The sequence below is a fragment of the Pongo abelii genome, chromosome 7 (genome assembly GCF_028885655.2).
Source record: "Pongo abelii isolate AG06213 chromosome 7, NHGRI_mPonAbe1-v2.0_pri, whole genome shotgun sequence".
NCBI classification, from domain to species: domain Eukaryota; kingdom Metazoa; phylum Chordata; class Mammalia; order Primates; family Hominidae; genus Pongo; species Pongo abelii.
Window position 1 is genome coordinate 157,326,614 of NC_071992.2, and position 24,237 is coordinate 157,350,850.

General features: G+C 38.0%; 1 protein-coding gene and 1 long non-coding RNA gene across 30 annotated transcripts in view; one reads left to right on the plus strand and one right to left on the minus strand.

The window, feature by feature from the left end:
* LOC129047562 (uncharacterized) overlaps positions 1 to 23,005 on the plus strand; it is a 40,429-nt gene extending 17,424 nt beyond the window's left edge. The window contains exons 2-3 of the long non-coding RNA XR_008509341.1: positions 20,914 to 20,987; positions 22,696 to 23,005. This is a non-coding gene — a long non-coding RNA (uncharacterized LOC129047562). The remainder of the gene's footprint in view (positions 1 to 20,913; positions 20,988 to 22,695) is intronic.
* The window catches only part of PTK2 (protein tyrosine kinase 2), a 341,630-nt gene that overhangs the window by 250,139 nt on the left and 67,254 nt on the right, over positions 1 to 24,237 (minus strand). For 17 of the 29 annotated variants that reach the window (XM_063726842.1, XM_063726841.1, XM_063726840.1 and 14 more), the window contains one exon: positions 14,162 to 14,246. The exons of 7 other annotated variants lie outside the window; for them this stretch is intronic. Coding sequence is in view for 19 of the 22 variants with exons in the window: in XM_063726841.1 (XP_063582911.1) it covers positions 14,162 to 14,246 (85 nt within the window). In the remaining 3 variants the exon portion in view is untranslated. Of the gene's footprint in view, positions 1 to 9,298; positions 9,618 to 14,157; positions 14,247 to 24,237 lie in introns of those variants that run through there. 5 more of the 29 variants (XM_054518900.2, XM_054518898.2, XM_054518886.2 and 2 more) reach the window with 3 other exon arrangements.

Below are 24,237 nucleotides of genomic sequence, written 5' to 3' on the forward strand. Positions count from 1 at the left end.
CCAAGACACAGAACATCCATCAACGTTTTGTCTTCATGTCCTTTTCTGATTAATACTACCCCACCGAAAGGGCCACTATTACTATCACTATAGATTAATGTTTTTCTTAAACTGTACATAATTAATCATATACATAAACATAAAAAGGGAACATTTTCCAACTTATTTTATTAGAACACCAGTACCTTGATATCAAAACCTGATAAAACGATTACAAGGAAAAAAATTACAAACAGATATCCCTCATAAACATAAATACAAATAATCTGCACAAAGTATTATCAAATTTAGCTATATCAAAATAGAATAGGCCAGGCGCGGTGGCTCATGCCTATAATACAAGCACTTTGGGAGCCTGAGGCAGGAGGATCTTCTGAGGCAAGAAGTTCAAGAACAGCCTAGGCAACAAAACGAGACCTTGGCTCTACAAAAAAATGATTAAAATTTAAAAATTAGCCAGGTGTGGTGGCACGCACCTGTAGTCCCAGCTACTCAGGAGGCTGAGGCAGGAGGACTGCTTGAGCCCAGGACTTCAAGGATACAGTGAGCTATGATCATGACACTGCATTCTAGCCTGGACAACAGAGTAACACTCTGTCTCTATAAAAGAAAAAAAAAAAACAAAAAATCAGGATAATATGTCATGATCAAGTGGGATTTACCTCAGCAATGCAGGTTGTTTTAACACTAAAAAAAAATTCACAGTTGAGTACAGTGGCTTGTGCCTGTAATCCCAGGTACTCAGGAGGCTGAGGCAGCAGGACTTCTTGAGCCCAGGAGCTTGAGATCAGCCTGGGGAACATATTAACAGCAAGACCTCATTTCTCAAAAAATAAAGATAAATACAAATTTTAAACACTATAATTCATCACATTGTAAAAATTAAAACAGAAAAACTCATATGAGCAACTGAATAGATGCAGAAAAAGCATTAGACAAAAATCAACACCCTCTCATAATAATAAAAAAAAGAAAAAAACCTCTCAGAAACCTAAGAATTAAAAGGAACATTTTTCAATTTGCAGAAGGATATCGGCTGAGCGCAGTGCCTCACGCCTGTAATCCCAACACTTTGGGAGGCCAAGGCGGGCGGATCACAATGTCAGGAGTTCGAGACCAGCCTGGCCAGTATGGTGAAACTCCGTCTATACTAAAAATACAAAAATTAGCCGAGCTTGGTAGTCCCAGTTACTCAGGAGGCTGAGGCAGGAGAATAGCTTGAACCTGGGAGGCGGAGGTTGCAGTGAGCCGAGATCGTGCCACTGCACTCCAGCCTGGGCGACAGAGCAAGACTCCGTCTCAAAAAAAAGAAAAAGGATATCCACAAAAACAAAACAGACAAAACTAGAGTTAACAAACTTAACACTGAACATGTTCTCCCTAAGGGCGAAAAAAGGGGAAATCTGTCTCCTCTCACCATTTCTCAACACTATAATAGAGGTCCCGGTCAAGGCAAAGACATAGATGAAGATATAAAGGTCAGAAAAGAAAACAATTTTTATTTGCCAGTAACACATTAACAGATTTATTTTGATTTTCTATACTCAGATCACCAGAACTAATAAGCGAATTTATAATAAGGCCACAAGATAAACTAATAGGACAATCTATTTCTATACACTAGGCCAAGAATTGTAAAATTAAACTTTTTTTTTTTTTTTTTTTTTTGACAGAGTCTCACTCTGTTGCCCAGGCTGGAGTGCAATGGTGCAATCTTTGCTCATTGCAACCTCAACCGCCCAGGTTCAAGTGATTCTTGTGCCTCAACCTCCTGAGTAGCTAGGTCTACAAGTACATGCCACCACACCCAGCTAATTTTTGTATTTTTAGTAAAGACAGGGTTTCACCATGTTGGCCAGGCTGGTCTCGAACTCCTGGCCTTACGTGATCTGCCCACCTCAGCCTCCCAAAGTGCTGGGATTACAGGTGTGAGCCACTGAGCCCGGCCAGAAAATTAAACTTAAAAGCCAAAAATTATTATTTACAATATCATCAAAAAACACCAAGACCACCACATTAAGATCTATTACACATTGCTTAGAAAAATTAAGCAAGACTTAAATAACTGGATATACAATGTTCATTACTGTACTGTTCAATATTGTTCATAAGTCAATTCTCCCAAATCAATCCATAGATTCAACACAGCCCCAATATTTAAAAAAGGAAAATATATTAATTCAACTTATAAACTGCTGAGACTTCCTATCCACAAGCCTACAAATTCAATTGAACACTGTAATCAGTAACAAAGAAATAACCAAAATCTATGAGAATAAGAACGTGGAAAATCAACCAAAGGTATCACCAAATGAACCAAAGATTTCATTACTGCTTTAGTCAAAGAAAAAATTTACTAATCATTGGGTTCAACATCAAACTTTCTATAAAACACTTAAAATATGACTCATTTTATACAATTTTTAAGAAAGAAAGGTATAATATAAAATAAAAATACAAATGTATTTTAGTTTACTTTTCTACGTAAAGAAGTTAATATACACCTAAATCCAATTCTAAAATTATGTGAGCTACAAATCAATGACATTATAAAAATGTATGCAAATAATGTTCAAATGCAAAATTAAAATATTCAGGATAACTGTTTTAAACTTAGATTTTTCTCTAACTGAAAACTGTTAAAAAAAAATACAGAAAACCAATGAATTTACAATAAATTCCTTGCAGTTTAAACTGTAGATGAATCTGAAATCAAAGATTTGTGAACACTTTACAAAAATCAGCATCACTAACCCTTAAAGAACCAAGTTTTGGGTTTTTTTTTTTAATCTTTTATTTTAGGTTCAGGGGTACACATGAAGGTTTGTTATAAAGGTAAACTTGTATCATGAGGGTTTGTTGTACAGATTATTTCACCATCCAGGTATGAAGCCTAGTACCCACGAGTTATTTTTTTTTTGCTTCTCTCCTTCCTCCCTCCAACCTCAAGTAAATCCCAGTGTCTGATGTTCCCTTCTTCGTAGAACAAGTGTTTTTTTAATTTCCACAAAAATCTCCATCACTCTCTCATTTGCTTCTGACTGAAACCTCTGTTGCTCCCAGAAGACAAGATTTAATTCATTCATCCATTTAAAGTTAAGAGTCTACCAGCCAGGAGCGGTGGCTCACATCTATAATCCCAGCATTCTGAGAGGCCGAGGTGGGTGGATCACATGAGGTTGGGAGTTTGAGAACAACCTGACCAACATGGAGGTCTTATCTCTACTAAAAATACAAAATTAGCCAGGCATAGTGGTGCATGCCTGTAATCCCAGCTACTCGGGAGGCTGAGGCAGGAGAATCGCTTGAACCCGGGAGGCAGAGGTTGCAGTGAGCCGAGATCACGCCATTGCACTCCAGCCTGGGCAACAAGAGCAAAACTCCACCTCAAAAAAAAAAAAAATGTCTACTACGTCTTAGGCACTGGGAATGCAGCAATGAGCAGGACAGATAGGATTCCCTTGTCTCATGGGGTGTACATTTCACTGAGGGACAGCAGCTAAACCAAAGAAGTAAATAAATAAACTGTCAGGTAAGTTAGATAGTGGTTAAGAGCAAATAGAAAGACAAGACAGAGAACAGGGATGGGGGTACAGTGATGGCAGGACGATGAGTCCATTTTAAATTGTGTGATCGGGCTGGGTGTGGTGGCACGTACCTGTAATCCCAGACTTTGTGAGGCCGAGGTGGGAGGATTGCTTGAGCCTAGGAGTTTGAGATCAGCCTGGATGACACAGCGAGACCATGCCACATACATACATAGGTACACACATACATACATACATAGGGTGATCAAAGGAGGACACACTTTAGGGTTCCCATATAATTTATTGCCCAAACCAGGACACTTAGGAGGCTGGGAGTGGGAATGCTAAACACATGGAAGACCCGGTCAATAAGCATAATATGGGGCATGCTGTTATTCTCCTTCACTTAGAAGGTCCTATTTGGGCAAAAACCCCATATCCAGGCCAGGTGCAGTGGCTCACGCCTGTAATCCCAGCACTTTGGGAGGCCAAGGCAGGCAGATCACCTGAGGTCAGGAGGTTGAGACCAGCCTGGCCAACATGATAAAACCCGTCTCTACTAAAAATAAAAATAAAAAAATTTGCAGGGTGTGGTGGTGGGTTCCTGTAATCCCAGCTACTCGGGAGGCTGAGGCAGGAGAATCACTTGAACCTGGGAGGCGGAGGTTGCAGGGAGCCAAGATCACGCCACTGCACTCCAGCCTGGTGACAAGAGCAAAACTCGGTCTCAAAAAACAAACCAACAAACAAAAAAGAAACCTATCCACTGACAGCTCTAAAATTATATACAAAGAGGAAAAAATTGGGAAAAACTAGCAGTCTCTTCCCCAAATACTAATAATGAGGACCAGAAAAAGAATATGAGAAAAAGTTTAATACCCACTGCCTTATGTTTGTGGATGAGTTGATGTTACTAATATTCAAAAATAGAAATGAAAAGGGAGAGTTCACCAGTCTTTCTGTTAAGACATCTGTTGAGAGAACCAGAATGAGGCATGTGTTTCCCACAGGAGGATATTTAAAGGCCAATTCACTCCTCTCATGGAGCTATTTTTAAGGAATGTGGATTAGAACAGACCGGCAAACTGTGGCTTGTTTCTAGTGGGCCTCACTTTTAACCCATGCCTGTGTCTCTGGTTAAACCACCACCTCGTAGGCACGAAGAATTGGAAAAATAGCCATAACCCCGTATTCACTCTGTTCCGGCCACAATGCCATTCTCCCAGCAAGAGCCTTTGCTCTACCTATACAATCAACTTGGAACTTTCTTTTCCCAAGTATCCACTTGGCTAACTCCCATATTTCCTTCAGGTCTTCAATAAAATGCACCTTTTCAATGCAGTCTACACCTAGACATTCTATATAAGATTGTCATCTGACCTCACCTTCACTGTAACACTTAACACCTTCTATCACACTAACCAATTTATTTACTTATTATTTTTATCATTCACTGTTTCCCCTCACTTGGAAGAATAACTACATGAGGGAGTAGGTATCTTTGACTCACTGGCATATGCCAAGTACATTGGGCTTGGCATATACTTGGTTCTCATTAAATATCTGTGGAATGAATGAACGAATAGTACACAAACATCTGAGAGTAGAAGACATGGTACATATATCAAAATGCAAAAATTACACAAAAAAGACAATTCCATTACGATCCTACCATTTTTCTATTTGGGCGTGTATGGCATATTAAGAATATAGGCACTGCAGTTAGATTCCCACTGTTCAGAATCTTACTCTGCCTTTTATATTAGCTAAGCAACAATTCCCAAGTTATTTAATCTCTCAGTACCTCAATTATCTCATCTGGAAAATGGAGATAATGATATTTCCTATCTCAGAGAGCTTACAAACATTTGTAAGAATGGGATAACGTACGTTTTTTGTGCATGTTTAATGCTCATAACACAGCATGGCACGTAGTATTTCTGAATAAGTTTTAGCTATTACTATAAGAAGCACAGCTGTCTTTTAAAATGCCATGATTTGAGGTAAAGCAGAAAGAAACTGTAAAATTGGCCAGGCGTGATGGCTCACACCTGTAATCCTAGCACTTTGGGAGGCCGAGGCGGGTGGATTACTTGAGGTCAGGAGTTCGAGACCAGCCTGGTCAACATGGTGAAACCCTGTCTCTATTGAAAATACAACAATTAGCCAGGCTTGGTGGTGCACGTTTGTAATCCCAGCTACTTGGGAGGCTGAGGCAGGAGAATTGCTTGAACCAGCCTGGGCGACAGAGCAAGACTGCCAGGAAAGGACAGGAAAGGACAGGAGAGGGGAGGGGAGGGCAGGGCAGGGGAGGGGAGGGCAGGGCAGGGGAGGGGAGGGGAGGGCAGGGGAGGGGAGGGGAGAGGAGACGAAAAAGGAAAGGAAAAAGGAAAACATTCATTCATATATTAGCCACCCACTATGCGCAGAGTGCTATGTTAAACCCTGGGTAAATACTTTTGCTCTAAGAGAAAAAAGAAAACACAAACTCAATGAAATTAGAATGGCCAAAAGTTTGACATGGAAGATTTATTTCTGACAGTTGAATGATCCTAAAACTAGATTTACCTACAAAACACTGTATTAATCACAAGATTTTAGCCCTGAAAGAGCCTTTTAAAATCAAATCTAACCCTATATAGAATTTATTCATTCACTAAAGTAATAATCATTTATGTCAACTATTTGTCAAGAAGAAAAAAAACTGACATTATGTCTGTGAAGTTTACAGTCTAATAGAAGACAGAAATCCAAAAAAGTAAAATATATAATGACAAATCACAGTAAGTGCTATACAAGACCAGAAGAAAAGGATATAGGAGGGAACATTAGAGAAAACTTGGTTTAGACTGACAGGAATGAGAGCACTGGAGTGAGATTCCCATGGCAATTTTTGCATTTTAATGTCAGTACCATGCATTCTACTCTTAGGTATTTTTCTGTGCACACTAGTCACTGATTCATTCAAAAAATATTTAACAAACACCTAGTATGTGCCAAGCATATGGCAGTGAGCAAAAGATGAAGACACCTGCTTCCTCATGGAGCTCATTTAAGCTGAGACCTAAAAGGTTAAGTAGGAGTTGGCTAGTCAGAGAATGCAGAGATGATGGTTCTAGGAAGGTGCAACAGAAGGTATAAACGCCTGAGAGAAGAGTTCGGGGTGTTTGAGGCACTGAAAAGCCAAAATAATTGTGCTATTAATGAGCAACAGGACAATGGCCCAAAGCTGGAGAAATCAAGAGATCAGATCAGGATTTAACAACCAAATCTCTGACACTTTTTAGTCCTTCCTAGCCTTTCAAAAACATGAAATAAATAATGTAAAAACTGATATAATCAACTCCCCAAACAGGGCTTTCTGCATTTGATAGTCTTGCAACCTAAAATACCACTGTGAACATTTACATTTAATTCAATATTCTGAATCAAAACTGTCTTTAAACCTAGAAAATCATGATGTAGTTGAACCCATGTTAAAACAAAGTCCTTTTTAATACTTTAAAATATAATCTTCCCTGGATGGGACCTAAGGTGGATTCTTTACACCAAATTCAACTGCACAATGAGCTTGGTTCAAACACCCCAGAATGCTTTAAGGATACCTTAAAGGTTTCAGTTCAAGGTATACAAATATAGTCTGCTCTATTATTTTTAGCTTGTCCTGGTATTTTATGTGTCTTCTTAAATTGGGACACTGCTGTGCTTTTTGAGGTTAATGTGACTGATAAAATCAAATGTGTGGTTTAGAATGTCTAACTGCAGATAGAGATTTGTATGTTCTTTGGATTTGAGCTTTTTACTGTGTCTTTATCTACAAGCTGTAACTTTTATACTTGAATATAACCAATTCAGCCAATTCCTATACACCAACATCTTTGTCCTTATCACACAGATAAAAATTAACCAGCATAAAAACAAGGTTTCCTGCCTTCCTGTCCTGGTACAAGAGTAACATGAGGGGAGAGAGACGAAGTTTACTAAGATAGTTACACACTGGGCAATCACAATGGAAGCAGTGTGTGCAGCACCAAGAAGGAACAGGATGACAGCTCCTAGGTTTTGTCAGAACCTCCTCTGAACAACTTGAAAGCAAAACCATATATATGAGGAGCTGGCTTGCTGCAGCCCTACATATGAAACTGATTCTGACCCTTAACACTATCCCTACCTTTTCCCATCTTTTATCCATGTGAGCTCTGTTCTCTCTCACCCAACCCTAACCTCTATCATAATGCATATTTCAGTTAAAAATAGTTTTACTCATTTGCTCTGACAGCCAGCAAACTTAATTGAAAAATAAGTTGTTTCCATCAATCACTTTGGGGTGAGCAAAAACACTATAATCTCTTTTCTTCCAAAGTTCACAGTTTTAAAGTCACACTGAATAAAAAGAATCCAGTAGCTGATAATTTAATATCCCGTTGGTACTGGATGTGTAGATCTTGAATACAGCTTAGGCTTTGTGAAGGAAATCAGAGCCTTATTGTTAATCATCAGTGCAAACACAATGTTACCATACAATGGAGGTGGCAATATGCAAACGAACCCCAGCAAATTCAGGAAAAGACCAAAATTTTCAACAAGTATAGAATTCTTTGGCTCTGAACACTATTAGTCACACTCACTTATACTATACATCTCTGATGCTCAGAAACTAAAATTTTAAAAAGTTCCCATTCCCAAAGCCCTTTAAAATCCAAGAGTATAAATTTAACTCAGCAAAATATTTACTCTGAGTATCTAATTACATAATCAAGTGAACAAAGTGAATACTAAAATAGTTCTAATATCACATGTTTTGTAAATGTTTAAAAGCTTAGGAAAGAATCAATACATGTCAGCAACAACTAAATAAAAGTGATTTTAATGGTGAAACAGTAGTTCGGTGCTAACTTGGTTTAGCACCCAGTGGTACTAAAATTCTTACCCTAAAAATTAAAATGAATCAGTCTATACCTCTCCTTATAAAACTGCAGCCTTTTACAACAGGCAGCTTCCTCCTTTTAAAAATCTTTCCTAAGGGAGTAACATGATATTTAAATATATTAGAAATAATAACAAAATATTTTTATTATATTCTTAAGAACTTTATTTCCTAACTTAAATATTCTCTACTACTGTAAGCAAAACAGCTGATTTGCTTTTAGTCAAGCACCAATTACATAGCATTTTTAACTTCTAAATATGTTTCCCAAATACTGTCTTGAATGTTACAATGAAAATGCTATATTTTATATTTACATTTTTATGTGAATAAAAACCCTAACATTAAAGAAGAAAATTGTTTATGTATGGTATTCCTAAGCCCACCTTACAATAATATGGAGTTTCAAATTGAATATACAATCTTTACAGTGAGTAAAGAAAACTAATTTTTAAAATAAGAAAATACGTGTTACTCTTATTTCCTACAACCCTGTTTAAGTTAAAATTCCTCTTTATGCCTTAAAAACTTCCATATTACAGAATAAATACAGATGTCTTAAATTAAAAGAAAAAATAAAACTATTGAGACATAGGACAGCGCATTAAAAGATAGCTTAATGCACTTAAAATTCATTTCCATAAAACATATTTTCATTTGCTATTTGACAAGCCATCTAATCGGTTTTATGTAATAGCTGTAAACCCATACCAAATCAATTTCCATTTTTCCTCAAATTTAACTGTAAATATATAGAAATAAATTCTGAAAAACATTTATCTACCTTTTCGGTGCAAAAGCATGAATTCAAATAAAACTGAACATATTTTTAAGTTATTTATACCTTTGGCCCAACACACTGGAAATGGACTACATCCGCTTTTCTCCATATAGATGGCACCTGCTGGTTTCAGGGCCTCTTGGCCTGCCAGTTCCAACAACATACACCCAATCCTATAAAGATCAAGCCAGGAGTCCGCACACAAAGTCCCAGTTCCTCGCTGTGATAGTATTTGCTTCCATCCACAAGCAAGACTAAGGTTCCCCTGTGTGCTCCTTTTTTCAGAGCCTGAAGCAAAATTTGGAAGGTGTTCCTTCTGTAATATTTTCCAGCAGCTTGAAGAATGCCTCTCAGTTACAGAATCTTCTCATGCTTCCGCAATCTGAAACACAGACCATCCTGGCTAGATTAAGCTACTGAAAAGAATGAAACCAGCTAGTAATGTGACCCCATGGGTCTGTGTTCCTAGATTCATTCAGGGAAGGAGAAAGAGGGAGGGAAAAGAGGGAGGAGAAAAAGAAGGCCAGTAGCCAGTAACTTATTAATATGCTAATCTCACTCTTCTGTTCAATTCATCCAGCAGTCTTCTGTTTACAAAACTGACAACCGATTCTAAAATCGAGTAAGCTGCAAATCAAGTCTGACCCAGATCATGTCTGTAGATGGCTTCTCAAATCATTTTTGTTTTCAAAGTCATGCCTTTGTCATTTTACTAACCTAATTCTTTATGACCTTAGAGTTAAAATAATTACTTTGATGAAATAAAAATCCTTTCTGGAAAAAAATTCCTGATCTATCTATGTCTCTATGTCTATAGGTACCCAAATATTTTTGTTGTAAAATATTTTTCCTGGTTGGTACTGTCACAGTAAGTGTATAAATTTTAAAAACTCTCTTGAAAACATAAAATCAAGAATTTGAGGTAGCCACATTCTTTAAAATTAGCTTAGGGAATATTGAGGGATCCAAGAGGCATGATTTCCTTTCTTAGTTTCAAAACATAAGCGAGTAATAAACTCATACTAAAGAAGACAGACAGAAAACACCCTTACAATCTGTACTAGCAACTTTTTAAAATGCAGAGCTACTTAGTTTTTCCATTCAAACTGTGAGACAGTCAAAGTCATCTCAAAAATTTAGCTGTCTGAACACATTCCACTTTAGCAGTAAGATAATTAGTAACTAGGCTCCTGGTGCCTTTGTTCTCCGAACGTACATAAGACACACTGAGACTCTACAGTTCTAGCTTTCCTAAATGTGGGTAATTTTGTTAGTAGTACACTTGTATAAACCAATCAAAAATCAAGTATTTTACTTAACAGTGAAAATGACCGAGGCTTTGTTTATGAAGTCACTAACTTCTGAAAACAATAGCTTAACAAAGGCTGAGGAGAACAAGAGGCTTATTTGTGTCCAGTGATGCCCCAGGACAGTTGTTTCATTTCTAACATGCTACTCTTGATGATGGCTTTGTCTCTAGGTTTACTTTCAGGCTCCTAATAGTAGCCAGAGTTCAAGTGACCTCTTCTACGCTCCACTGAAAACACATCATTCACCAGCGTGAACTCTGACCCCAGGGAACACGGGGAAGAAAGGGGCTCCAGAAAAACACAAGCAAGCTAGGAAAAGAACAGAGGAAACAAGCAACTAGATCAACTAGAATACATAAAAAAAAATCCCCAGCCTCCACCATTACTAAGAGACCAAGACTGTAAAGGACCACTGTCATGATGGGAAGGATAAGAGCACATCCACCAGCAAGCATATCTGACACACTCCCATGAGAACGGACTGGAGTTTAATCTGAGCCATCGACTAATGGACTGTACAAATAATCCAAGCACACTGAGTCTATCTTGGAACTTATGGCTCTCAAAAGTTACAAAATAAAAGCTACCTTCATTAGTAACCTACAATTATATTCTACACACTAAATACTGATTACATCTAATTTTCACATCTTTTAAGCAAACTTGGTATTACAATTCTTTTAAAAATGAGAGCACTAAGATTAAAGACAGGGTCATAGACTAGGAAGAGGCACAGGAGTTACCAAGCCCACTCGCTCATCTACGATGCCAGGGTCTTCACACCACAGCACACCACCCTACCATAGGAAGGATTTTTTAGTCAGACTGAACACCTGCCACAGGACCAGGTGAGCAGGAGAGAGAGTGCTGTAAGCACAGGGTGGTGGTGACTGGAGCTAATGCAGTCACAGTGACAGAGAGGACGAGAGGACAAACAAGAAAAGTGATGGAGAGAATGAGGGAGAGGGATGAACCTGGTTTCTGTGACTTTAAAGCGACCAGTAGATGGGGGCTTTCTCTCCTACCCCTGCAACTACTTCATAATTTATTTCAATATCCAAATATCATCCCCTAACGTGCAAGATCTTGAGAGTATGGGAAGATGTTAAGATATGAAAGAGCATAAATTCTCCAGGCCAGAGACCAAGGTGACTAAGTAGAGACCAGATTGAAACAGCAGCTATGGAAATGTTAGGAACCAACTCACGCCACAGAGAAGAGCTGAAGAGGATACAGGTGATACTGCTAACAATAACCTATACCTTTTATTGAGCAACTATAGTTATATATAAAATAACTGCATTTAACCCATAACACAATCTCAGTGAAGCAGCTACTTCCCTGTTTTCATAGAAGACGAAAATGAAGTTCAGAGAGGCCAAGCAACTTGCCCAAGGTCAAAGAGCTGCAAAATGAGGCAAGTACTGGCTAGTTTGGTGATACAGGGTTTACTATTTTCTTCCTGCTAAATATTAAAGACGAATTATGCTTTTAAATTCCTAATCCAGTGACATCTTGAAAAGAACAGAAACAGACTACAGTTAATGGCAACATAAGTGAAAAAGAGTAAGCAGTCCTCTATATTCCCTTATTTATGAATTCTACATACTAATATAAAAGCCAACCACGTATTTAAAAGTTCTGTGACCTTTACACCAACCTCTTTTAAAAATTGCATATTTTAAAGCAATTCTGGTAAATCCTACTTGAAAAGTAAACTCTTATCTTTACCTTCCAGATATAACCAGAATACATGTATTTCTCACCACATCTCCTGGCCTCACCCCGGCCCAGGCTGCCTGGATTACAGCCATACGCCTCCTACCTGGTCTCTCTGCTCCAGCTCTCACCGCCCTACACTCTATTCACAACCCTTTTGAGTTGTGCACTGATCCTTCCAAAACATCAATCACACAACTTTACTCCTCTGCTTAAAACTCACCAACAGTTCCCCAACTTTCCCAGATTCAGCACCTACATACTTAGCACAGTCTGCAAGGCCGTGCATGTTATGGCTCCCCTCTATCGCCAAAGATCCCCTAGTTTCCTTGACACAACCACACTGACCTCCTTGCCACTCCCTGCCGACGTCAGGGACTCTGCACTGCCTGTCCCTCTACGTGGGACACTCTTGCCCCCGCGTTATCCACATGGCTTGCTCCCTTTCCCCTGCCACATCTATGCTCAAATGTCGCCTACTCAACAAGGCCTATCCAGACCACCCTGTCTGAAACTGCATGGCCCATCTGCTCTCCCTGCTTCATTTTATTCCCACAGCACTTATACCTTTTAAAACACCTCATGATTTACTTCAACATTTTTATTGTCTGGCTACCCCCACTACAATGCAAGCTCCGTGACAGAAGGAAATTGTCTGTTCTGTATATATTGTCTCCAGGGCCTTACTAAAATGGTAAGATGTGTAGGCCATATTCCACCACCCTCCTATCACCTCTAAGTAATGAGAAGATGGCAAAGAGAATTTGTTTTCTTTTCAAGGCTATGGTCACAGGGAAGGTATATGTATGTGTTGGACATCAGTGACAGTATGGCTTGCCTCCATCCTGGGCACTGTTTCACTTCCAGATCTCAGTACAGTATGAAGGCTTAGTACGTATTTATTGAATGAATAAGTGAACTAAACATTATGAAAACTTTGCTTTCTCAAGAATATGAGAAAAGAAAAACGGACGTAAAGTCTAGGAAAATCATGTAAACTGCCTCTTCCCACCCCACATAAAAAAATAAATCACATACTTTTAGTACTGATACTATTAGAACTTCACCGCAAATTTTAATAGAGCACAAATGAAAATAGTGTGTGAGATTAGATAAAATCATTACGGTTGCAAACAATGTTATAAGCAAGATCAGTAAGCATAAGAGAGAACTCTAAACCCCTTCATATGATGTACAATTTTGTCCAATCTGACTTACCTACAAAACCCTGGCCATATATGAGAAGGTCCCTGGGAATGAACTATTAGGAAATGAACTACTTGTAAATGTCACCAAAAGCAGTTCACAAAATACCAGCCTAACTTTCACATTTCTCATATAATTGTCATAATTTCGTCTCTCTTAAGGAATACCAAACACCAAGGCAGCACTACTTGGCAAAGTAAAGCACTGATAAATGCTTTTATGCCAGTCAACAGGAGGAATGTAAAAAAAAATTATTATTCATATTATACATGTATACTTCTAAATATATCATCTTTCACCTCTTTTATGTTTGCATTAATCAGGGAGTTACAGATTTAAATAATTTCGACAGTTTTACAATATGGTTCCTCCAATTAGCACTTGATAATTACAATATATCCTAACTTTAGAATGTCAGGTATCTTATACTGCACTCATTTCCCGTAAGATTACTAATTACCATTCCTGTCATTTTGTCTTGCTGTTTCCACCACGAAAACAATTTTTCAAAAATTTTAGTCTATCCACAACAATTATGACTTGGTTAAGATCAAAGAAATATTAGTCATAATAAATCTAATCACCTTCCAAAGACAGACAGACAACAGGAAATACCAACAAGTTCCAAAAGGTGACAGTACTGGCATTATTCACTTTCTTTGCAAAGTTTCTTAACCATTACTATACCTCCCTTCCGTTATTCTTGAGGAGCTCTGGGGAAACTGCAGAAGGCACTGAATTTGTAACTGGAAGATGCAAAGGAGCCCCAGTTCTGCCTGTGAGACAAAGAAAATCATTTCAACATCCTGAACTTCAGTTTCTTCATCAGTAAAATGAGGACAGTAACAATACCTATCACTTACTGAGTACTACGTGCCAGTCACAAAATAGCGTAATAGCAACGCTAATAATAATGAAAATATAATTTTGACATGATGATATCAGGTAAATGCTAACTCTGTGCCAAGCCTTCTTCCAAGTACTTTAAAAATGATGACTCGTCTACCTATCACAACAAACTACCCATGGGGTAGATACCGTTATCCCCATTTTACAAATGAAGAAATCGAAGCACACAGAGGCCAGGTAACTTAAATTCACAATGTCGCAGAACTTTTGAGTTGCAAAGCTGGAAATCAAACTCATGCAGTCTGGCTACAGAGTCCATGTACTTCACCAATTTGCTGCAGTGCTTTACACCTATTTTCTCAATACTTTTATCAACCAATAACACAGATGATATTACAATCCATGTATGACACATGAACAAACTGAGGAACAGAGAAATTAAGTAACATACCTAATATTAAAACTAATTGGTCAGGTGCAGAGCTGGGATATGCATCAGGCACTTGGACACCAGCCAGATGACACAGTTAAACCACCACCTATAGTATCACCTACCTCCAGATGCTACAAAGGTTTCCAGAGAAGAGTCTGGAAACAGGCCTACAAAGGGTAAATGAATCACAGTGAGGACCAACGGGACAAAGAAAGGAAGAGAAGAAACACAGCAAAGAATATGGGACAAATAAGCTGCTCTTATCCCCATGCAACACCCTAATTCACCAAATCGTGAGGCTCATGTGATAGTCCTCTAGTGTCAGTAATCCTGCCCCAATACGAATTCAGATAAAAGTCATCACACTACCTACTAGACATGTGGCTGGTACTTGACAGATATATCAAAGTCACCAGAAAATAACTATAACCACTAAATTAACCAACAATGAAATACAAAAAATAGATGGGAAAATGCAACTCTTACCATGAAAATCTTATTTAATATTTCTGCCAATTGGATAAGACAATAAAATGTGTATTCTCAAGTACCTCTAAAATTAACGGCATAAAAACTATTTCATTATCTAAAAAGGCAAAGACAACAAAACCCTGACCTTATTAATCTAAGTAGTATTTTTACAGACTCTAATTAATGACAATTTCTTATTTCTGTTTTGACATATATACAAAGATCAAAGCTAAATTCCAGATTTAGAAACTGCTGAGAGGTTAACTGCTGTAATTGCTTTTTTCTTAAAGGCTCCTGAAATCTGTAAGAAGATGCTGCATTAGTTTTTCAGATGCAGTGGTAGAAGCATGACAACACAGGACAGAACAAGAAGCTCACCAAAGTGTTCAATCTACCCATATATGTTATAAAACAGAGTGTTTTTTTATTGCTTATACTGACCATAATAATGCAAATATCAAAAGGCAATCCAGTGGTTACTTAACGCTAACATTGCCCAAAACAAACATAGAACTTTTATTTTATGAAAAATGCATATACACACATGCAACTTATTTCATCACCATCAATTTTTTTTACCCTATAAATGCAATTTATCCACCGTCTGACTGCTCACCTTATTTAACAAATAGCAACAGTATCAAGCAATTGTGTCTTTCCAAGTTAGGTTAACTTTCCAAGCTAACTGAAACATAGAAAACCACTGATCAGGCTGTAAATGCTCTGGGTTACTTGTCAGAAATTGGGCTTTGCAGTCGCAGACATATTAATACTGGCCTGGGGGTCTGATGGTGTCAGGAGGACCCCTTGTGGTGAATGTAAATCCCTTCTACAACCTGCATTTCTCAGCTAAAAGTGAAAAATCAACAATATACATTTTAAATTTATCCCTCATGATGGCCTGAAAAAGCTAACCATTACTACAGACTCCATACTCTGTATCAGGCCAGGCGTGGTGGCTCATGCCTGTAATAATCCCAACACTTTGGGAGGCCGAGGCAGGTGGATGACCTGAGATCAGGAGTTCAAGACCACCCTGACCAACATGGTGAAACCCCATCTGTACTAAATACAAAAAATTAGCCGAGCGTGGTGGCACATGCTTGTAATCCCAGCTACTCAGGAGGCTGAGGCAGGAGAATCACTTGAACCTGGTTGCAATGAGCCGAGATTGTCCAGCCTGGGCAACAAGGGCAAAACTCCATCTCAAAAAAAAAAAAAATATATATATATATATATATGTGTGTATATATATATATATAAATAAAATATCAGTAGCATCTAATGTGGATCTATCCCTCATCATATCTATATTCCAAGCAACAGACATAAATAAGACAGCTTTTCTTCTTTCCAAACGGAGCTACATAGTAGTTGGCCTTCTTTGTCAATTTCCCTCCCGTATGCTTCTGGTTTTGTCATGCTGGCATGAATGGATGTTATTCCAGCTTACCAAGAAATTTCAGGAGTCACTTTCCTAATTCTATCTAAAAATCTGTATCATTAAAAAATGTTAAAACCAACCTAACACCCATTATAATGGCTGCTACTTTTTTAAAAAACAGAAAATAAGGTTTGGCAAGGATATGAAGAAATCGAAACCCTTGTGTATTGTTGGTGGGAATGTAAAATGGTACAACTGCTATGGAAAAAAACATGGATGGTCCTAAAAATATTAAAACTAGAACCACCATAAAGATTCAATAATCCCACTTCTGGGTATAATCCAAGGAATTGAAATCAGGTTCTGCAAGAGATATTCAAATACCCATATTCATAGAAGCATTATTCACAATAGCCAAAAGGTAGAATTAACCCAGGTGTTCATCCACAAATGAATAAACAATATGTGGTATATAAATTCAATGAAATATTATTCAGCCTTGAAAGGGAAAGAAATTCTAACACATGCTGAACCTTGAGGACATTATGCTAAGTGAAATAAGTCAGTCACAAAAGAATAAATAACATATGATTCCACTTATATAACATATCTAAAGTAGTCAAATTTATGGAAGTAGGTAGTAGAATGGTGGGGGACGAGGCTGGAAGGAGAGAAGCTGCTTTATGGGCATAGAGCTTCATATTTTCAAGATGAAAAAAATTCTAGAGATCTGTTTCACAAAAATGTAATACACTTAATACTACTGGAACAGTAAGTACACTTAAAAACTGGTAAATGTCAAATTTCAAATTTTTTAAAATTTATTTTTATCACAATTTTTTAACTTAAAAAATGTTAAAACCATTTTTAAAGAATAAATCTCATTTATATTTTACAACAAATCTGCAAATGTAATTATGTTTACTTTTATAAATGAAGAGAAAAGCTTTGAGAGTTTAAGAACAAGTCTAAAGTGAAAGAGACAGGAAAAAGAGACAATAACCAATCACTGACTAAGGGCTTATATTGTTCCAGCCCTGTACAAGGTGGCTTTATGTGTGTGTGTTTTAAAATGTGCCCCCCTAATAAACTTGGAGGTAATTACTAATAGCATCATTTTCAAGAAAAAGAAAACTGAGGCTCACATACACAAGTAAAGGACTTGTGATACAATTAGACTGTAAAAGTAAAATGTCAAAGCCGCATGCAACTCCGAAGGCCAAATCATCTTTTCCATCACCCTAAATTTAAAGGTCCATGCAGTTTATTTCAAGTATCCTAAAACTCAAACTCTGCCACATGGTATTAGATGTGTGACCCTGGTACTTTTTTTTTTTTTTTAACTTTCTCTCTATAACTTAGTTTCTTGTCAGTTAAATAAAGTTTAAAATGGTATGTATTTTTCACAGTTACGATAATTAAATATTATAAGCATAAACGGCTTTGAGAGTACCCATAATAAAGGCTCCATGTCACTGTAAGTGCGTCATTACTGTCTGCCTCTTCTGTGCATAGGCAATAAATTAAGCAGTAGGGATCCCAAAAGAATTGGAACAAAGTCCTATCCCGTAAGGAGTTGACAAACCATCAGGAGACAAGCACACAAATCAGAGTACCCAGAAGTCTAACTTCTAGTAAATTGGTCTAATAAACCTCCAATAAATCTCCTCTAAGTTTTAAGGCAGTTTGAGGCTTATAATAGGTTTATTTGTAATACTGAAACACTGTTAACAGCCTACATGCTTAATAGAAGGAGAATGAATAAATAAACCTCGGAACATCAAAATGAATGACTATTTTTAAATGTTGTGTCTGAAAATTTTTCACTGACATTGGAAAATATTCATTAACAACAAAAACAGAAACATATCAAAAGAATAAGGCAGCTCCCAGTCCTAAATTGCAAGGATTTCAAGAGAAATAGATATTTTAAAACTGCTTTTTCTTCTGTCCTATGTTCAATGTGCCACACTCTCCTGATCTCTCTTTACCTCTCATTATTTTGGGTTTTTGTAGCTTCTTAAGGTAAAAACATAGACAACTGATGCTTCTTTCCTTTTAGTTAAATAAGCACTTAAAGTTATAAAGTTCCCTCTTAAGTACTCTTTCAAGCTGCATAATAAAGACTGATGTTATATTTTTACTATTCTGTTTCAAATAACTTTCTAGTTTTGAAACATTTTCTAATTTCTCTTTTGATTTTAGACTCATGTATTATTTAGAAAGGTATTTCATTTCTAAGTACTGAGGACTTTACTGGATATTGTTTCCTTAAAATATTTACTTTTTACATTTATTCTTTTGATCAGAAAATACACCTGCATGGTATATTTGCTGTAAGTTTAATTGGAAAAAAAGAAAATACAGGCCAGGAGCAGTGACTCACATCTGTAATCCCAGCACTTTGAGAGGCTGAGGTGGGCAGATCACTTGAGGCCAGAAGTTCAAGACCAGCCTGAGTAACATGGTGAAACCCCATCTCTACTAAAAATACAAAAATTAGCAGGGTGTGGTGGCATACACCTGAAACCCCAGCTACTCAGGAGGCTGAGGCACAATTGCTTGAACCCAGAAGGCAAAGGCTGCAGTGAGCCGAGATCACGCCACTGCACTACAGCCTGCACAGCAGAGCGAGACTGTCTCAAAAAAAAAAAAAAAAAAAAGAAAAAGAAAATTATTAAATACATGGTACAATATTCACATGGATATGCAATGAACCATAAACATCACCCCCCCTTCACCCTATTTTCTTTCCATCACATTCTCTCTAGATAGAATCACTGTTCCTAATTGTTTGTGTAACCTTCTGGAGGTGTTCCATGCATATACAAGAATGCACATATGCAAATACAGTTTCTTTTGCATTACACCAATATAACGCGTTCTACATACTCTTCTATACCTTCTTAAAACTTACTTTAAAATATATCTTCAGCCTAGGCAACAAGATGAAACCCCAACTCTATAAAAAATACAAAACAATTAGGTGGGCGTGGTGGTGCCTGCCTGTAGTCCCAGCTGCTCAGGAGGCTGAGGTGGGAGGATTGCTTGAGACGGAGGGGACTGAGGCTGCAATGAGCCATGATTGTGCCCATGCACATCAGCCTAGGTGACAGAACAAGACCTTGTGGTTTTAAAAAAAATTTAAAAATAAAAATAAAAGTATATTGTTCATTACAGATTTTTTTGCATAAATTTTTGATTCTTAAAAATACTGTAGGCCAGGCGTGATGACTCATGCCTGTAATCCCAGCACTTTGGGAGGCCAAGGCAGGAGGATCACTTGAGCCCAGGAGTTCGAGACCAGCCTAGGCAACATAGTGAGACCCCATCTCTACAAAAAAATTTTAAAATAGCTGGTTGTGGTGGCACACACCTATAGTCCCAGCTTGGGAGGCCGAGGTGGGAGGGCTGCTTGAGCCCAGAAGGTAGAGGCTGTAATGAGCCGTGATTGGGCCACTGCACTCCAGCCTGGGAGACAGAGACCCAGTCTCAAAAAAAAAAAAAAAGGCCGCATTAAATTACTGTTTATCTTAATTATTGAGGTTTTTGGTGACTCTTTAGATATTATGTCAAGACAAATGCCTCAGCCTAGTCCTACTGGCACTGTCCAAAGATCCATTTCCACATTCTACTCTTTCCCCCACTGACCCCATTCTCCTCAACCACACGACTCTCAGGGGTTTGTGAAACTAGAAACGTTTCTGCTCAATGCATGTTAAACGTAATCACTCAATTTTTAAAGTTCCACTCTCAGAATAAAAATATTTAACATTTCTTTTTTTTCTTTTTTTTTGAGATAAAGTCTGTTGCCCAGGCTGGAGTGCAGTAGTATATCTTGCCTCACTGCAACCACCACCTCCCAGGTTCAAGCAATTCTCTTGTCTCAGCCTCCCAAGTAGCTGGGATTACAGGTGCCCACCACCACACCCAGTTTATTTTTGTATTTTTTAGTAGAGACGGGGTTTCACCATCTCGGCCAGGCCGGTCTCGAACTCCTGACCTCTAGTGATCTACCCGCATCAGCCTCCCAAAGTGCTGGGATTACAGACGTGAGCCACCATTTCTTTTTTCAGGGACCAGAACTACAGTAAGCAAAACTGTCAAAGCCATATCTATTTTAACTGAAATAATTACAATGTAATTTTTACACTGGACCAGCAAACTCTTGAATTCATAAAACGTCTGAATTTTAAAGGAAGCATGCCATATAAAAACTTGTTAGCAAAATCAATAAATTATGGATATTTGCATCTTCTATGATACAGCAGAAATAATGTATTCATTCACTCTTTTTCTGTCCAAGGATCCTGACTAACAGCAGCAGAGAATAAAATCAACTGCCTCATCAGGGCACAACAGAAGACAAACGAGACGGGGGTTTGTATACAGCTAACTTACTAAGAGTCTTCCTTCCCCTTTTTTTTTTTGAGATGAAGTCTTGCTCTGTCGCTCAGGCTGGAGTGCAGTGGGGTGATCTCAGCTCACTGGAACCTCTGCCTCCTGGGTTCAAGTGATTCTCCTGCCTCAGCCTCCCAAGTAGCTGGGATTACAGGTGTGTGCCACCACACCTGGCTAATTTTGCATTTTTAGTAGAGATGGGGTTTTGCCATATGGCCAGGCTGGTCTTGAACTCCTGACCTCTGATGATCTAACCGCCTCAGCCTTCCAAAGTGCTGGGATTATAGGTGTGAGCCACCGCACATGGCCCCCTGACTTTTTAAAACCAGGATCTCTAACAACGGTAATTAAAAAAAAAAAGACTTGAGATTTCTAAATCCAAGAGAGATACAACAGCTGGCAATAGAAGAGCATTTCCTTTAGAAAAAAATAGAAGAATTGCATAAAATATAAAAATCATCTGTTTGATTCTTGCTGTTTGATCAGCAAGAACAGGAGGGGCTAAAAAACTTCAAAACCACAGAAGTTCAGCTGATCTTTTGAAGTTACTTTTACCTTTGGTATGTATTTACCAATTCTGAGAAGAAGCAGGCGGAGAATCTAGGCTGCGCATTCACAGAAAACTGCTGACAGAAGACGGAAAAATCAGGCAAGGTTTTGGAAGGCTAAATCCTAGAGCATTAGTATTCTTACTGTATAAAGGTATATTTATTGTCAAATATTACTCAGCAATGAAAAGGAATGAAGTACTGATACATGCTACAACATGGATGAATCTTGAAAACATTATGCCAAGTGTTAGAAGCCACAAAAGACCACATACAGCATGATTCCTTTTATATAAAATGTCCAGAATAGGTAAATCTATAAGAAAGTAGATTAGTGGTTTCCTTGGGCTGAAGATAAGGAATAAAGAGTGACTGCTGGTGGGTATGGGGTTTCCTTTTGGGGTGATGGAAATTTCTAAAATTGATGGTGGTGATTGTACTCATTGTATAGTATGTGAATTATACGTCAATTAAAAAAAAAAAGACACAAAGCCTCTAAAAGGCAGTGAGTAGAGATTTTCAAGTCTTACAAGACAAAGATTAAAGTTCCACACAAGAGGAAGATAAGGAAAAGGAGCCGATAAATATAAAATAAATGACATAGAGCTAAAGGACAAAAAAAAACCTTTAACAAATAAAAGCCACCAGTTGGTATTCAGAAACAACAAGTTCTAGAAGATCAACCAAGAAAGAAAAAGAAATACAAATAAATAACTAAAATTCCTAAAGGAACTATAAACATTAAAGAAAAGAAATCATAAATCTAATAAATCATTGCTCTAAAATCTTGTTTACAATTATAAGAAATTGAAAATAAACCCTTGGCTTTCCCCTCAAAACCTAATCCTGAAACAGATTTTCCCAAATCAGTAAATAGCATTAGGGTCAGTGTCATGCGCCTGTAGTCCCAGCTACTCAGGAGGCTGAGGCAGGAGGATAGCTTAAGGACAGGAGTCTGAGGCCGTCAGCATACCATGATCACACCTGTGAATAGCCACTGCACTCTAGCATCCTGAGCAACATAAGGAGACTTTGTCTCTAAAAAATAAAAAAATAAAAAATTTTTTGAAATTAGCAACTCCATTCTCCTAGCTGCTAATGAAAATACCTTGACATCATCCTTGATTCCTTATCTTTAGAACACAACCATCCCAACAAGTCTCTTAAAATTTACGTCACGCCTCTGCTCAAGATCCTCCAGTGGCTTCTCATCTGACTCAGAACAAATGCACAAGACCTTACAATGGCCCAGAACGCTCTAAGAGATCTAAACCACCCATGAGAAATAACACCTCCCCAATGTTCCTGCTAAACGGCCTCAAAAGTTTTAAACAAGTAATGTTTATCAAGTTATATTCTGCTAAGCCTCTGCTATGAAAGTGATGAAATTTTCTGACCATCTGTTATTATAGACTTATTCCTATTTTCTGCATATAAAGTTCACTTCTGAAAACAACTCTCTATTGATCTCTCTCTAGCAAGATGTTTTCTTTTCTGTAGGGAAAAGACATCAAAATGGAGTTAGAGAGATTAGACTGTTACTGTGTTTATGTAGAAAAGACATAAAAAACTCCATTTTGAAGTTTGAATCAGCACTGCAATTACAACATTAACAAGTGACACATGATCTTAAGTAAGTTGTCAATCAGAGGTTAAAAGTATTATCACAATTGTTAAGTGTGTATAGCTAATTAGAACTATGAGAGCATTAAAGAAAGGGGGAGATAGGAACAACTTTTCAACAACATATAAATGTTTATTTTATATCTATTAGACAAACTGTCCATAAACGATAAAACCAAACAGAAGGAAAAAAGCTACTTTACACCCATGAAATGTCCCACGGCCCCAGAGCATATTATAGCAGGAGCTACTGTGGAAAAGAAAAAATGATTCATATTAACAACTCAAGAAGGAATCAAGAATCAGGATTACAATTCACTGAAGGCAAGCACCCCAGGTCCAGAGGTAAGCACCTATGCCTCAGAGTGACTTATCCTGACAGATTCTTACAGAGCATAAATAACACCTAGGCTGCGATGTATCCATGGTTCTCTGGCCTCAGGACCCATCAACTGCAGACAGGTCCTCCCAGAAGAAAGTTATTAATACCTCACCTGAATATAAACAGGGTTATCCTATACTAGAGACAAGGGAAGACGGGGAGGGGTTCTAAGCTGAGTCCAATGCCAAACTGGCTTGCAAAGACCTCTATCTGAGATTCACTCTGTTATTTGAAACCAACAAAATGAAAGTTTTTTTCCTAATGCGCTGTTCATGTAATCTTAATGCTCAGTATGTCATCTTTTTTTTTTTTTTTTTTTTTTGAGACAGAGTCTCGCTCTATTGCCTTGGCTCACTGCAAGCTCCACCTCCCAGGTTCATGCCACTCTCCTGCCTCAGCCTCCTGAGTAGCTGGGACTACAGGCATCCGCCACCACGCCTGGTTAATTTTTTGTATTTTTAGGAGACACAGGGTTTCACCGTGTTGACCTTGTGATCCACCCGCCTTGACCTCCCAAAGTGCTGGGATTACAGGTGTGAGCCACTGCATCCGGCCTGTCCTCATCTTTTAAGAGTAGATCAGAGCCTGGGCAACAAAGTGAAACCCCATCTCTTCAAAAAGAAAATTTTTAAAAATCAGCCAGGCATGGTGGCACGCATCTGTAGTCCTGGCTACT